The sequence below is a fragment of the Anarhichas minor genome, unplaced genomic scaffold (assembly GCF_050575085.1).
Source record: "Anarhichas minor isolate MPS153535 unplaced genomic scaffold, ASM5057508v1 ptg000028l, whole genome shotgun sequence".
Classification (NCBI taxonomy): Eukaryota; Metazoa; Chordata; class Actinopteri; order Perciformes; family Anarhichadidae; genus Anarhichas; species Anarhichas minor.
Genome location: NW_027466474.1, coordinates 11,201,746 through 11,219,037, shown reverse-complemented (window position 1 = coordinate 11,219,037; position 17,292 = coordinate 11,201,746). Strand labels below are relative to the sequence as shown.

Genomic DNA, 17,292 nt, shown 5'->3' with positions numbered 1-17,292 from the left:
AGTGAGCCATGGATCAGTGATGGTGTAAAAGACACCGTGCGTTATTTAGTACAGTGTGGGTATCCCTTCTCTACAGCTGAGTGAGGTAATGACACTCATTACTGTGCAGTGGATAAGACTGTGACTTGGGTCTCTGCTACATTGTCTGCCCAGAGCGGGTGTGTTTCATACCTGCACTGTTATAGTGAGAGAATGGGCCTCTGTCAGTCAATATAGTTTAAAATGTCATTGTCGTCTTTCAGCGGTTTTCAATTTCCAACACTGTCACTTACATTTTGACTCATGTATTACTACGCCAGACATTGTCACCATAGCCAACAGAGATCTCCATTTTGCATTACAACAGTTAATATTTTCAAAAAACAAACACATCACCATCTAACCAGCCAACGCTTTGGACTACGCAATTTACAGATGCCGCTACTTGACGAGATCTCTGAAGTATTTTTGTCCAGAGCATACATTTATTTGATGATTTATTATAATCTTTATAGTTCTCTTAACTCAATACATTTCAAATATATTCTTAACTTTTTTTCTTCACAAAACTTTATATTATTTGCTAAGTAGACACAACCCAAATATACATCACATATAAAATATTATACTTCAATGACTTATGTATATTGTGAATATTGATATAAGGTGATTAGCCCTGTATCACCCAGTCTGTTATAGGGTTCTTATTCCATTGTGCATTAGTTTGGTGTATCTTTATATTTCAAAACAAGATCCACGAGGCTACCTCAGGGCCTGTAAACATGAGATGGAACAGCTGCATTGCAATTTTTACTGATTGCATGTCTTGTAAAAATTGTAAACAATAAACAAATAATGAATTTGGGTCGAGGAGCCACCCACAGTCTGGACGATTTTGATTACATCCCTGCCAGATGTATTCTTACTGGGCAGGCAGAGTTTTGATGGGTCGAGTGAGTGAGCTCATGTTATTGGTGTTGGAGGAAACTTGAGGGCTCACGGATTTTGTCGGCAAGCTGCTTGAGTGCCCCATTGATTCTTCTGCTGCACGCAGAAGCAACGTGTAGTTGATAGCTACTTCCTCAACTTTTCTCAACAGCTGCAGCCTTTGGGTTTCTGTACGAACCCCCCTGACCAATTTGATGAAGGTCTGAGTTAGTTCACACAACACTTGAAAGCTGGTTGTGACAACAGCAAGCATACGTGTTGGGCTTTTTTCAACACTTGCCACTCGTCGACAAGATGCTCTGAATTCTTTGAAGCGCACCGCCAGCTCCTGTTTGTACTCTGCAATCTGTGAGGGCTGAAGGCGAGCCTCGCCCTCAGCTTGTGGGCAGTTAGCACACTGACGCAGAATAGCTAGCAACTCATTAGCATCCAACTGGGCATTTAGGAAACCATCAGGCAAGCTGAAACTTTTACCCTGTAGAGCCTGTACCCGTGCAAGGCTCCCCTCCATTGTACCACAGGCTCTCAGGTCGATCTCCTGTGTCTGTGGCTCCTCCTCTTCCTCCTCCTCTTCCTCCCCACTGCAATCCTCTGCATCAAGAACCTGGATCGTTTTGCTCACTACAGGAAAGGTGTGCGAGTCCAGCTCCATGCCTGGAAGGACCTGAAGGGGTATGGAGTATGAGAGCTCATCCTTTTCACTGCTTTCATCTGCCGCCTCACACTTCCTGTAGCAGAAACAGAATGAGCAGCATTTATCCTTGTCATCACTGTCTTCACTGGGCATGGTCAGCAGCACTTCGCTAGTTCCTTCTTTACTTTCACGCAATAGCTCTTCTCCCTGAATGAAAAACACACCCATTTTACCCTTCCCCTCTGCTTGGTGAGACTGAGTGTGGACCGGCTCTACTGGGGTGGGGAGCCTCAGCCCTGTGGCCCTCACTCTCTCCATCTCCTTCTCTAGACTCTTGGCTTTGGGCCTCACCTCAGCATACACAGGTGTGCTAGTGCTGTTATCCAGCTCTCCAATGCTGTATCGCCTCTGGAGCTTCTTATATTGTGGACCTCCCATGCAATCGGTTTGAGAAGTACAGGTGGGCAAGCAGGAACCCTGCTCTCCCCTAGGCTCTCTTGACTCAAGACTGGTAGAGCGTATTCGTGTGGTCTTGATCTCCAAGGTCTGAGGTCTCCTTGAAGCACCTTGGATGTGAGGTGCTTTGGAGACTGCTGGAGGGGTTTTAGAGATGGGTCTCTCTCTGCCTCTGTGTATCTCTGTTGTGGATCCAACCGGTGTGTCAGGTAGTCGCATGCCCCTACACATTCGCTTACAGTCACAGCTGCGTCGCTGCTCCCTGGATATACCTGGAGCTTTTAGGACAGGGCTGGTGCGGAGCTGGCAGGCACAAGGAGTGCCTGAGGGCACAGGTGAGGATCCCTGGGGCAAAAATTCTCCCTGGGATGACTTGGGTTTCAGCAGCTCCTCTAAGAACTCTAGTTCATACTGGCGGACTTTCTGCAACTGAGCCCTTCGCTCATCTGTTTCTCGTCGCATTCGTGCCGGGAACGTAGCTGAAAGAAGGTTTTTAAAGCTCAAGAAAGGAGCACTGCGCTGGGACTTCCCCTTACCACTGCATTGCATCTTTGAGTCTCTGGCAGGGAGAGTGGATACCTTATCTACAGAGGGGCTAGGTGTTGTCAGATCATCTAAAATAGGTAATGATTTTATGGGGCATTTCTGTGACTCAGGGTAGGATTTACCCGGGGCACTCTCAATCTTGTTTTCAGCTGCCTCTTTTCTCTCTGCTTTTACAGGTAAACGAGGGGAGTACTTAGTTTGTATTTGAGGGCTGGGTTTTGCCAAACTAGGATCTGCTCCTACTCTCACTGCATTTTCTTTGCTGTTAGCAAGCTGAAGGCCTTTGGCCCGAAGACGCTCGTCATCTGTGGGGGAGGAGGATTGAAACGCCACTATCTTCTGAACCTGTGGGTCTTTTAGTCTTAGTTGAGGCCCAGGCTCCTGTTGCATTGGGCATGTGCAGAAAAGGTCGTCAACTGGCAAAAGTTCTGTAGAGCGTGAAGGCTTCATGGTCTCACTAGAGGCAGTCTTGGCATCTTGGCACATATTAGTGGGAGAAATCTTGGCAGAAGCAATTCTGTCAACAGTTAGGAGGATAGGTAAGGCTGTGTTGCTTGGGTCTGTATTAAGAGGTGCTGTTGCCTTCACCTTTATAGCCTCCGAAAGATTTTGGCTCAGGGTCTCCCCAGAAGAATTTGATAACTTCTGATCTTTACTGACTTGAGCTGTCAGTGAAGAACCAGACACTTTAAATTTATCAGGCGACTTAGAAGGGCGATCAGGGGTGTTTGCTTTGGTGGACTCTGGGTTTGCTTTCATCTCTGCTTTCTGTTTTGTCTGAGTCTCTTGCTTGCCCCCCGGCTCTGTCACAACACTGAGTACTGCAGAGTCTTGACTGGGACTGACTTTAAAGGGTACCGTCTTGCTGAGAATTACTTGCTTGGTTGGACAGCCAGCACGAATCTGACCCACAGAGAAGGCCCCAGTCCCTATGGTCTTTGCAGTGCAGCCAGGGATAGCCAGGGGAAAGTCACGGCGGCAGAGTATCCGTTCTTTGTTGATATGATGAGCCAGCAGGTAGGCCTGGTTCTGGTTCTGCTTCATAGCCGACACCATCTCCGAAACATCAGTCAATTCAGAAGAGTTGGTCTCATGGCCTGAGTCCAATGATGACTCGGGTGTAATGGCAGCTAAGACAATCAGCCCTGAGGATGAAAGCAAACAGCACACCGTTAGGATAATCAAGACACAATAAATATTAATAAAGCAAAAATATTGGAAGTTTATATTTGTATTTACTCTAGTCTGTCAAGTATCAAACCATTTCAGTTCAGTGGATTCATCTTGATTACAAGACAGCAAAAGTAGTTTTGGAAAAGTTTGGATTTGTTCCCAAAATCAGTGCTTTGGGGATCAGATATATAACCCCCTTCCAGACAGATCTATGCACCACTGGGCTTACCTCACCCCACCTGAAAGAACATCTGCTTTTTCATGCAGATGCACATGATAAATATGCCAAGACTAGCAAATGTTCTTACTCTATATTGATATGAAATTTATCAGCAATTTTTAATTTATAAAAAGGTTTATTTTTGATAATGGGGGCTTGTTTTTTAACATGTTTTTGAGACACACATTATGTGATTATCAGCTATTGTTGTTGTTGCTTCCATTGTATTTTCAGCTTGACTGTAATATATAATTCTAGTTCGGGATATTGGTGAATTTGTTCAGCAACCTCAAGTTGTCTTGAACCTTCTACCTTAATTTATGTTTTTTCCAGTTATTGTACATGCTTTGCTACCACAAAATTAAGAGATTACAGGATTGTCTTGCCATTTCACAAGATAATGAAAAGATGGAGTACTGCAAAGGTACTGTGTAGTATTGATTGATAAACAAGTAACACTTTGGAACACTATTAGATCAGTACTACTCTTAATACTGTGTGTGAGATGTTGGCCGTGGCATAACTGAGGCTTTTGACCTGCAGTCTGTGTTGGCTGTTGAGGGTGATGGGGGTAGTCCTCAGAGGCTGCCAAAGCCTCTAGTGCCTGTAAGGTGGACACCAGAGCGTCATCAAGCTCCTGGGCATGATCTCGGACTGTTCTCGTGGCCACATTATCAATTAGGGTCACAGGCACATCTTCCTTGGCTTGGGCCAGCTTCCCAGAGGCGACCCCTGGGCTGGCACTGGCTCGAGCCTTCCTCAGTCTCTTTTGGTCATCCTCATCTGAACTGTTGTCCCTGAAGCCAGGTGGTGGGGCAGCAATAGCAGGTGCTGGTGGTTGCAGTTTCTCTCCACCGCCATCTGCCTCATCCTCCTCTTCATTCCCTAGGGGCGGTAGGGCCATGAGGTCAACAGCGCCTCCATGTCGGGAGGCACAAGCACTGGAGCAGTGTTTCCCAGAGCTCCCACTACTGTTCACTGCTGTTGTCAGACCCTCTGCCTTATGCCTGGCTTTGCAGGAGTCACAAAAGTATCGTGAGGTTTTCTGGGATTGACACAGCGTTTGGGCTCGGATTCTGAATCCTGCATTCTCCACTGCTGGGCTCTCTAAAACCCCTGCTATTTCCTCTGTACTCTGCTGGGTCGGGTCTGACTTAGTGCGGGGCCGCCCAGGGGGCTCATGTGAAATAAAGTTTTCATTGATGTCGAGTTCAGCTTCAGCGTGTGTTTGGAGCTCTTGAAATTGTTGTTGTTCTCGAAGGTGGACATGACACAGGCCCAGATGCTGAGGCTCTGCCGGAACTAGGGCCCTTGAAGACCCTGACTCCCTGTGTGAGCTTTCCCTCTCGTCCCCTCGCCGCCCTCCACTTGGCAAGCTGGTTGCCCCAGAACGTGGGTGAGCATGGTGGGAGCTTCTGTAATCTGAGGATAGAATTGTCAGAGCAGTGGAAAGTTTGAGGTGGTAAAAACTAGGGGTATAGAGAAGATCCAGATGGGAAAGCAGAGGTGACAGCTGGTGGTCACATGGGGTTTGTTTGTTATTTCAGAGATGGATGTTGATAGTTGAAGTTTGTTTGAGGTTGGAGGGTTAAATTCTGGTGGAATGTGATGGTATGATGATCCTTCTTTTATGTGGACTACAGCAGATGGCAGAAGATCTGCTCATGTCTGATGAGTATATATTATATACATATATGTATATGAAACTAATAACTTGTAAAATTCCATAATGTTAATCTTTCTTGGGGAAAAAAAAATATGGAGAATCCAATTCCAATGAGTCAAGGTTGAGATGAGAGGAGAGACAGCAGAGGGCGCCATGGGATGGTAGTTCCAGGATAACCTGGTTACTGCAGGTAATGATTTCAGCCAATGAAGAAGCAGATCAATGTCCATGTAGACTGAACATAAAATGAAGATTACCAAATATTGCCAGACATGCAGTTTTCTAATATGATGCTGAAAGAAAGACAAGTATACAACTCTAAATGGGGTGACATGAATGTTTCATCATAAGCTTTTAAGTAAACAATAATGTTTTCTGTAATTTCTTGATATATATATCGCTTATTCAGTGTTCAAAGTCACTACAAGTCAAAAAGTCTTCTAACATACCTGCCTTGGTCAGCTGAGACTGACCAGGGGTCCGGAAGTAGATGGTCCGTTTAGAGTCTACAAACAGCTTGTAGTAGCCAGAGATGAGGCATGCAAAGTTACTGGCATCAGGCCATTCCATGAGTAGGACAAGGGGCTGCAAGGGGTGGGAGGGAGGGGAATTAGGAGACTATTTAGGGGACAGGCAATGAGCATTGCCTGCTCATTTTGTATTGACCTGATGAAATAAAATTGATAAAACTGTTGAACAATTTTGAACCACAAAAGAGATGGCATGCAAAATACATACTTTCCCTTCTGAAAAATGGTGTCTTGTCATTATCATATGTACTTATAGTGTGCATCTCTAGGGCTGTAATACCTTGGCCTCATGGATTGTCACCTCCACACGAGCCACTCCCTGGTTTTCTCGGTAGAGCTGGATCTTGACAACCCTACTGAACTCAGCCAGAACTGTTGTGAGGTTGTTTTTCAGGTCAATAACATGACTTATACCATGTCGAGGACCCACAAGTAGTGTTGTGGCTGATTGTTTCTCATCCTGTTGAAGAACACAAGAGGATTACAATTATTTGTCTTTATTTAATACAGTATATTGGAACATCACATAATACCTTTTAAAAATCTGCTTTTTAGACAATTCCTTCAGATGTTGAACAGGTTTATTTAAGAAGTATGCTCCCTGTGCGACAACATGCACAGCTTCAAATACACACAAGGAAATTTAATGGAGCAAAGAATTAAGCAAAAGAGGTGCATTTGTATTTCTGTAGACAAAGATTCAAACATGTATTACCGGTCCAACAGTGTGAAACAGTATACCACCAAAAGGCGGGAGGTCGTTGAGTACACGCATATACTGCAGCTTTCCTTGGAGAGGAGGGACCTGTCAACAGAATGATAAACAAGAAACGCTCATCTTTAAGAGAGGAAGCCTCCTCCAGCACATCCCACGTCCTCCTGGGGGCACTGTTGAGCCACAGATGTGGATCATAAAGTCTTATGCAACAGTTACGTATATAGAGAAGAAGGACTTCTTAATAAAAAGGACTAGTTATGGAGCAAACATAGCCATATAATACAATTAATTCAAATCTCCCCTAAAGAAGCACTAAAATGTTGAGATTTAAATGTTAATAGTAATCAAGAGTATGGCAATATGGGCGAGAGGTCTGTATTTGCAATGCTTATAAATGTGGTATAATTCCAGTATACCCAAAGTAAGTAAAATTCTGCACAAAGAATTGCCTAGATATGTTTTAGATGGATGAACCTTGTTGCCCGACGGTGGTGGATGCTGATAGGTCTTCAGCAACTGAGACAGGCTCTTGCACACATTCTTCTCCTTGACTGTTGGAAGCAAAGTGAGGGGAAGAAAGGGCTCCAGTCCCCACTCTTTTCTGTGATCAAGAGCAAAGAGAAAGATGGAAGAGTATACACACACAAGAGAAAAACAACAGTGGAGTGGTTAATCAGAGTCCGGGAAAGATGTCCCCGCTGAGAATACAAAGGTTTTTCGTCCCACGGGAAGACACAGTGAGCCACAAATACATCGTCTTTGACTACTAGCTTAACATGGCCACCCTAAGTCTATTACTGTGGATCTGTTCTGCTTCTGTGGTTGTGATGGCAAAAGCTAATTACTTGCTATGTTGAGGTTTTGGAGAATAAATGAGCAAATTGAGGGAGAGATGTAATTTCACAAAGCAATGGATTTCTTTGTCTCATAATGACCTAGGGAAAATGATCCTTGAGTAATTTGAGTTTTTGATACTATTGGGATTAATTATTAATCATTTAGACACTATTGAATGAACAAACTTCACTGTGGGACTCACTGATATGGTACACAGAATTATTAATGATGTAAAATGCAATACATCACTGTTAGTCTGTAATTTCTCATTTGAAGGCTAATTTAGTTTGTGAACTTACTCAACATGCTTGAGAGAGATCTTCTGATTAGGCCGCGCGGAGGACACAGTGATGTAGATATGGAGGGCGGCCAATCGTAACGTGATGTCAGATTTCCAGTCCATGCCAAAGCGTTCTTTGATGACGTCATTGCGACTCTGTTAGGACATGTTAACATGTTGTTTTGTACAAAGATCACTGCAAATAACAATGTTAACTGGAATAATTCTGTAAGTCTTAGCATTAGTTTAATTGCCAGGGACAGCCTCCAAGTTCACAAGACTTGTTGGATATCTAAAGTTAACCTGAAGGCGGTTTTGGATAGCCTGCAACAGGCCCATTCTGCCCGCCTAACTCTGGCATATGCAACCTTTCTAACTGTAAAATCAGTCAAAGCCCTTGCTCTTCGAGGAGACTGCTCTCCAACAATGTCATATGATTGAATGACATCCTTGTAAATCCCCCTTTAATCCAGTGCTTTACCTGTATATAGAGGTACTCAAAAGCAGTGGGGTCCCTTCTCAGCAGGTCTGCAGGGTCCTTGGGGAAGAAGCAGATGCGGAACAGACACTTCATCCCTTGGAAATAGGTTCTATGCACCACCTAAGGGAATACAACAATATCAGCTAAATAACCAAGTACATATTTGGCCTTAGTCATACATAATAAAGTAGAATGTTTGGTTGGCGAACAGGGCACATCGCTAGTACTGGCGGGACGCCCGTCATGCATTTCTGCGACCGCCAGACACTGCACAATGTATTGCAAATGTTGTGTCCACAATGCAGAGATAGAGTACATGCATAATGTTGCTCTATATGAAGTGTAGACCACATACAAAATTCATGTAAATTAAATTGTCACATGAGACTGACTTCCTTTTGCCAATAGGTGGCGTTTTGACCATGAGTCAATATTGGCATGCAGATGTCTTCTGGCCTGGACTGTTATGAAGATGATAATTTTGGGGCAGATTAGACAATGTACGGTCAATTTGCAGCAACTTCCTGTTCCCAGTAGGTGGCGCTATGACTGAGCCTATATTGGCATGTAAATTTGCTGAAGCCTTATCATGCCTAAGAAACGTGGGGCGGATTGGACAATGTACCTTCAATTTACAACAACTTCCTGCTTCTTGGTGAATTGTGCAAAATGGCAGCCATGCCAAGGCAACGCCATTCAATGAAAACTGACAATCTTTACTATAAAGCATCATCCAGATCTTAAGGCTTTTTGACCACATTTGAGCTGCTACATCAAAGTATATCAAAGGAGAGAATATCCTGTAGAAATTGCTACTTCTGAAGTATTCTGCGCAGCTTACATTACATATCTTTTGACAATGCCAATATCTGATAGCCTATTTTAATATCACATTATTCTATCCTGACACAATGCCATTGTGTTATCAGAGTGTTAAGTGTGTTTTGAAGTTATATTTTGTTCAACTGCACTTTCAACTGCACTTTATAGTCAAATGCTTACTTTGATGTGTTTTGTCACACTCACATATTATTCATAACATCTATTCATTCGTACAACCTACATCGACGATATATCATGTAGGAGGTAAGCGGATCAACGCAAACATAATTGTGATCGCCCAAAAGTTAATAAAAGACTTGCAAACAAATGGTTACATAGTTCCATGAAAACTGAGATTGTACTGACCAAATTTAAAGTTGATCTGGTGAAATCTGTAGGAGGAGTTTGTTAAATTACAGTGCCTAAAAATGGCAAAAAATGCCATAAATATCACATTGATCTCAAAATGGCTGCCTGTTGGGTTTACAGTTTACACCTCCCAGAGGCTTTTCTGTATGTCCCAACACATTAAATAAAATTCGTACATCTAGGTGAAACTTAATTCAGGGGCTGCTTGGTTAAAATATTGTAAGGGGCGCTATCAACCACACCCATGTGCGAGACCCATACAATATCAAATTTTTCACCACTTCTGATGTATGTGCTGACCAACAGAAGAGCAGTAGTGCCACACCATGGAAAATCCCTGTCCCATGAACATTTCATAACAGCTTGGGGTTGCTGTTAATGCTTTCATACTGTTAAGCATACTGTTAATCTCTCTTAATTGCTTTTTTACTCACAATCTTACACACATTTTCCTGTTTTGGGTTTCTTACATGTGTCAGAGGCTGGTTCTCCTGCAGCAGATGCAACGTCTGGTTCTGATCCAGACCACCTGCCTCCAACACCAAGGCAAAGTGCTCAATGTAGCGCAGTGAGAGGCGGTCCTGAAGGGAGGAGATCACATCCTGGAAGAAGAGACATGGAAACTGATTGAAGTAAGAATACATTCCATTGCAAAAAAATATATATTTTATGTTTGAAGCCTATTTTCACCCTGAATTAACTCCATCTTTGTATAGGATAGTTTGTCAAATTGACATCCTTGTGGGTGTACAGGGCAAATGTCTGCTCCTTTGCAGATCAGTATCTGTGAATGATGTCAAGCTTTTCTCATCTCTTTTCAAAATATATAGAGAAATCTTTCTGAGGGGAAATTGCCGGTTTATCACAGCTTACCCTAGGCTATGCCTGAGGATAAGGTTTCATTAATTTTTGCCCTCTTAATATATTAGAGGCATGGACATTAAAAGGTAATCTATTGTAGTAATATGTTGCTGTAGTTTGTAAGTCTCAGTGTGGAGGCTCATTAAGAGCTGTAAAATATAAGCAACAACTGTCTGAAAAACAGGAATAATCAGTTTTAACAGTATTGACCTATGCAGTTTGCATTGAGGCAATGAGGCCTGGGTAGGTCACAGAATGCTATGGATTGTAGCCTAAAACATTGCAGGAAAGCCTCTTTAGGAAAGCCTCTTTAGTTGACAGACAGTCTAATGGGCATACAACTGTGCATCCTATTGTGCCATTTAATCTGTGGCATTGTTTTATTGATCTGGGTCTTCTTATTATGCTGAAATTCCATTTAATTAGGCTGACATGAGTAGCTTCCTCCAGCTCCCCTTTCAAGTGCTGCAGTGTTTCTCCTTTTCTCCCTCGGTTTCCCTTCATGAGCAGAGGAGAGATTTGTGAAATCGAATAGTCTGTTTAATGAGTCTGCTCAGAGATGTCAGACTCATCTTAGAGGATAAATGACATCTGTCTGATTGGATTTATTTGTTGATTCATGGCTCTAATCACATCACTGAGATTATAAATTTCCCAAAACTGCTATGGTGAAGTTTCACAAAATTAAACAGATTTTTCTGTTTACTTTTTTGAAAACAATTACTTATTAGATATAAACTTGAAAATGAGTACACTTGACTTGATTTATGGTTCGTGTTAATTTAGCGTAACAGACTATGTGCCTGAGTTGTATTGATAATCAATCCACATGAAGCTCGAACACAATCATAATAATTGACTTTCTTAAAAATTCATTGAAAGTTTACATTTTTATGATGGAAAAGCCGTCAACGATGAACCTATGGTATGCTCATGTTGGGTGCATTTATAAAAGGCCACATGTTAAACCTACAGTAGGCCTAACTGATTTTTCTTTGCCAACTTGGGGCAGCCCATCAAGCTGTAAATATAACCACGACATATTATCGCCTCATTAAGCTGTAACATATCTTAATGACACTATCATTCATTTGGAGTCACTCTCCGTTTAGCTCTGTTTTAGTCTTTACCAGCGTCTGAGAATTTTTGCTCTTTAGCTGCTAAATGTCCCGCTATGTTGACCAGCTAGTTGCTATCGCTGTCTGTCTAACTACAGTACCTGCCCAGCACCAAATCTTTTTTTATTTTGGAAAAAATGCAGGTAGAGCGAACAAAAACAGGAAATTTGGAACTAAAATCCTCTAAAGAACTGACAGGAACTGCAGAGTTGTCTGATAATTGCCTGTGGGTTTGTGGGCGTCCATTACACATTAAACGTTATTTAGGCCATTGTTAATATGAAAGTGGATTATAGCTGCTTTATGTAAAAATCACAATGTTGAAATTCAGTTACCTTTCCCATGTGCACAGCTTTATTGAATACATACCCTAACAGTGGTACGGCTATCAAATGTAAAGGACTTAATCTGTCCATTCTCCAGGAACACCTTCAACACATTTGGTATGAGCAGCAAGGAGTCGTCCTTGAGCATTGTCTGAAAGAGATTGAGGGAGAATACACCTTTGGGTTAGTAAAAAAACAAGGAATTAATTGTACAATACAAACACAATCTGCTGTAATTGTATCCCCGCTTTGCAAAACAAGTAGTGAAAAAGGAGGAGTGTTAAGAAACAAATATGCCTTATGGGAACAATGGAGAGATACTTGAAGGTGCAAAACTCTGCCTTAGGATGCCCACCTTGCATCAGGATCAAAGAAGGGCTTATTAAGTTTCTCCAGTCTACCCATTCAATATGTATGCCATGCAAAGTAAATTGGATGGTGGGATTGAAACCCTTCATGACAGAGTTTCGTGACGGGAGGCATAAGAGGAGCGGCCCGATTCAAGGTTACTCAAAGTATTCGTTGGAAGAAAAGTTATGATATGCAGTTCAGTTCATTATTGCTAGGGTGAGATGTGACAGGCATTCTCTCCCTTTTTTTTTATCTTGCTGAGGGCCTTTTAAGAAAATGACTCGGTTCTCATTGTGTAGTTTCAAAGAACCAGAGTTGTGATCAGAGGGAAGGGATGTATCTAAGCGAGGTAAGATAAACCAAAGGGTTTTAATGTGACTTTAAGGATGCATAGCAATGATGCAGCCCAGATGAAATCCCCCCAATTGACCCTTTGTTAAGTACCCTCGAAACACAGACCGGCCTATCGTAGCATAGCATTGTCCAGCTCCGATTGGGGCGACTATCAGTCTCTGCTCCATAGACTCGCATGCAATTGTCTCAGATTTTCTTCATTCTCAGGCTGGCTTTGTGGATTTGGAGCTATGGTTAAATGTTGTGTAATAGTGATACTCATTACATTGAGAGGTTGGAAGGAGATATATGTTTCTGAAATGTTACGTTTTAGGTTTGTAAAAAAAACTAAAGCTAATATTTGTTAGCACTTACATGCTACGCAAGCTATTGAAAGGTATACTTAATGTATACACATGCTGCCTTTCCTTTTTGATGTCAGTGAATAAAGACCTACCCGGCTTTACAGCAACAGTGTTGTTCCTCTATTTATTCTTTCTCGGTCTCAATCTCCAGGTGATGTGGTGGTTCCCTTTTACACTGTGATCTGTAGGCTTTAGTCTCTATCTTTATCTTTTCAACCTGCTTTCACTGCTGAATCAGTTTAACATCCTGGATATATCCTTCAAACGCATAATGAAAATCCTTCTGTTTGCTTCTCTCTGAAATCCCTTTTTTATTTTTCTAAAAACTAGATAATATCCATTCAGGGAGTGCAGTTAGTGATAGTGTGGGCTCCAAGGTAGCTCTGACAGCTTGACAAAGCAGCAGCAGGGGGAGGGGCTTAGGGAAGGGTAATTTCTGGACCAGAAATAAATCAAACCATCTTTCATGGAGGTCAAGTGTGTGAAGGTGTGTCTTTCTATTTATGCCAGTTGACAAAAAAGGTGCATAACTTCTAAACTGATTCATGTACCATGGCCAAACACAAGAACCGTTTGTTGTAGACTCTTCTGGGAAGCATCAATGGTTTCAGTAGAGAGTTCCTTTTTCATTTAGCCATGGAGGTCAAGCGATTGTGAGGTTGTGTGTGTGAGATAATGCATCAGCGCGTTGATGCATGTGAGTACGTGGATGCAGCCAATGTGAAGTTACGCTTGTTCATCTGATGGTGGGATTTGTACTGTAAGAACAGTAGGCAGACATTACACATGACACTAAAGAGATTTGGATTTACAGCAACAATATATCTCAGCATTTAGTTGAAATGGAGAGCTGTGTCCACAACAGATGCCCTGCAGTCTGTTTTTGGAGAACTTAAATACTCAGAAGGCTCAACAAGCTGTGCACGTTGGAAGCGACTAAAGCCTGAGTTATGAGTGAACAGCTCTTTCTCCACACTGCAGCATTAAAGCAGCGGTGAACCAGTGAAAGTCTTATCACTTCCCACAAAAGGTCTATCACTTCCCATTACAAGCCACTACCGTTGTTGTTGTTGGTGACGGGGAGCTTTAGCCGTTTGTCACATGTAGGAAATTATTTCTTCATCTCTTTCCCCTTTCTTTTTCTCAACAAACAGCAGGCGGCCAACACTGACCAGGTCTTCAGGTGATCAATAGTAACCTGTGGCTCCTGATTAGATATGTCTTGCCATGCATTGGGGGAGGGGGGTGGCTGATCTTTGCCAGTCATAACAGTTACCTCCTATCTCTACATCAACAGTGCCCTGTGTTTTCTTAAACTTTACCCAAAGGTTATCAGAGACCATGTGGTCCATGTGATGAGCAATCCTGTTCTCTATCTCCTCCATTTAGTTCAGGTAAATAGAAAATGGACTGATGGAATACGCTACCCTCCAACTTCTGATTCTTTATTGATTGTCCATTTCTTGTCATCTTCATGCTCCCACTTTATTTACAGTGTAACCTACTCTCCCCCCATAGATGTTTGAAAACTTTGAGGTAACTATTTTATCTCTTTCTAATAGAATTCATAAAAATTATGAAATAAAACAAATGGGGTAAAAAAAGACAAGAGCATCCCTTTGGCAAAAGTACAAATTACAATAGCTACCTAGTAATTGATTTGTGTACCGTCTCTTATCTCATACATATGCCACAAAGCAGGTCTTAATTGAACAATATGAAATAGTGTAACCCCAGCCACATAAAATATATCTGTTGCTTGTAGATTTGAATTAGTCGGGTAAGAAAATTGAAACATTATAAGCCCTGCCATATGGACAATTAAAGTCAAACAACCACAAACATTTCTAGGAGACGTTATAGCTGTTTTCAAAATTTAGGATTGCCTTTGAAAAGAGGTTCAGGTTGCACCTGTGACAATTCAAATCAGTCAGGAAAGCAATTTATTCAAGGCCAAACTGCTGGACCAAGGGCTCACACACACAGTAGAATAGCTCAGTCTGACATTAGGACGGAGAGAGAATACTTGAGGCCTTTGCGATTGCTAATCAAACAACTAAATGCACAGCCGGAGAGAAAGGGACAGGGTAACAGCATGTGTTTGCATGCACATGTCACAGAGAGACACGACTTGTTGAACTTACTGGGTCTGGGTCGCTGATGGACACTTGCTCTGAAAAGCGCACTTTAGGCGGGTTGGTTCGCAGGCGGGCCTTTTTGGCTGCACTTATGAAGGCAGACTTAGGTGACTGAGGAGAAGAAGAGAGAGAGAAACTCTTGAATCAGCTTGAATGAAGAGATGCAAATGAAAGAGACCCTGTGACTGCCAGTGCTGAAGAGATGTGTGTTGAGAGCTGGCTAATGCTGCTGCAATGCGACAACTGCAAACCTGCTTTCAACACAAAACTCACCTGCTAAAAGTTTTAATATTTTTTTAATTGTTGTGCTTAGCACATTAAAGATGTTAGAGCCAACACATATGCAAAATCTTGCGGAACTGCTATGAACTGATACTCTAGGTTCCAAATAATTAAATAAAAATTCAGTTCCAATTCAGTTAGTAGGCCAAATAAGTGCTATATTTCTATTTCTTCAATATGGATGGATGCACACAGATATTTTATTTAATAAGGTGTTGTGTATGTGCCTGCATGAAGCTGTTTTTAAAGGGATTACCAGAAAAAGACGGTACTCTAGTTGAAGGCATGGCCTTGAAGACTAATGTATGTGTGCACTGCATTAGTGTGCACTGTTGGAACAGAATACAGTACAGTGTTTCTTTATGATTCAGAGAGACAGGAAATGACTGATGAAGAGGAAGAGAAATCTGAAGTGAGAGGAACATGAAAGAGAGTGAGTTTCCCATCATACTACCTGATGGGGCTGCAGCACAGTGAGAACTATAGTGTCTTTGCAGCGTCTATGGAAAGACAAAAGAGAGTGGAGTGGGATAAGATAACGTCACAGACAGAATGGTATTCCGGTTTATATCTGCCATATCCTCGCTGTTCTTCAGCTGCAAAAGGACTGTCTCATCCACAGGTTTGTGTTGATGTAACGCATCACCAGCAATAAGAAACAGTTTGCTCCTTTTGATCCACCATCTTCACTCATGTGCACTTTACTTCAACTTGCCCGTGTTGCTGGTCCCCTGGCCCGTACCCTCCTCCTCGCCCTCCCTCCCTCCCTCCCGGGACAGTAAAGGATGTTACCTTACAAGGTCTATGACTCTCTCTCGGGGCGCGTCGCTCACCGTCTCCTCGTTAATGGCCAAGATCTGGTCTCCAGGAAGAAGCTTGCCAAAGGAGGGGCCGTCTGCAGATGAGATTGGGCACAACTCATACAAAGTCATAAACATACAGTAAAAAGGAAAGTTTTAATTTGAGTCGTCATAGGATCTTTTTCTCACACAAACACACACACACACACACACACACACACACACACACACACACACACACACACACACACACACACACACACGCACACACACTAACCAGCAGAGACGGAGCGTACAATGACAGGCCTCTGGCTGCCTGCAACGAAGCCGAAGCCTTGAGTCGGGTGGCGCTGGATGGTGACCTGTCGAGCTGAGGCAGCACTTAGGGTACCACTGTCCATACCATCTTGGCTCTCCTCTAACATTGCAAAGCTGCAGAGTACACACGCGCATTCATACATAAAGAGAAATGAATGTGGACATGCTTTTTTAATATGAGGAATAACACAAGATAAAACTTTATGTGAAAAGTTCTGTGAATATTGTCTTTGTTCAGAGAAAAAGTGTCAAGGTCATGTGTAGCACAGCGTACCTGTCACATGCGTTCGTGTGTCCATCCTGGACCTTTGCCATCCCCTGAGAGGAGGGAGCAGCATGGGACAGGGTCGCACTGCAAAGGCCGCTATCTCTTTCGCAATCATTCACCTGCACAACAGACAGGAGGAGACAATCTCAGGAATAACATACCCTGCTTTCTCCACAGTATGTTACTCTTTTGAAGCATTTTCTGTGTTGTCACCACAGTTTTCCTGACCACATCTTGGCTGCACAGAAAAATAAAATGATAGATGTGAAGGTGAAAAAGTGTAACATTAAAGATTACAATCTTTGACGTTGTCAAATGTCAACAAGATGCATTAGGCTCCTCGTAAAGTTCTGCGTTGCAGTGAAAATGCACAAGATGGAAGTAAAAATGTAGGTAATTGTGTTGCTAAAAGCATCTGACATTTGAGGACTGCCTTTCTGAGAAACCAATTATCAAGGACCTATAACATTCAG

General features: G+C 42.5%; 1 protein-coding gene across 1 annotated transcript; it reads right to left on the bottom strand.

Annotated features, from left to right (window-relative positions):
• Positions 1-901: 901 nt before the first annotated feature.
• frmpd3 (FERM and PDZ domain containing 3) lies at positions 902-16,866 on the bottom strand. The gene is made up of 15 exons (XM_076103180.1): positions 16,826-16,866; positions 16,511-16,665; positions 16,226-16,328; positions 15,888-15,933; positions 15,158-15,262; positions 12,008-12,115; positions 10,130-10,261; positions 8,469-8,588; positions 8,007-8,143; positions 7,345-7,471; positions 6,868-6,957; positions 6,433-6,612; positions 6,072-6,207; positions 4,494-5,378; positions 902-3,708 (listed from the first exon to the last, which is right to left on the bottom strand). Exons 1-15 carry the CDS (start codon positions 16,864-16,866, stop codon positions 902-904), a joined length of 5,172 nt encoding a protein of 1,723 aa, XP_075959295.1.
• Positions 16,867-17,292: the final 426 nt, after the last annotated feature.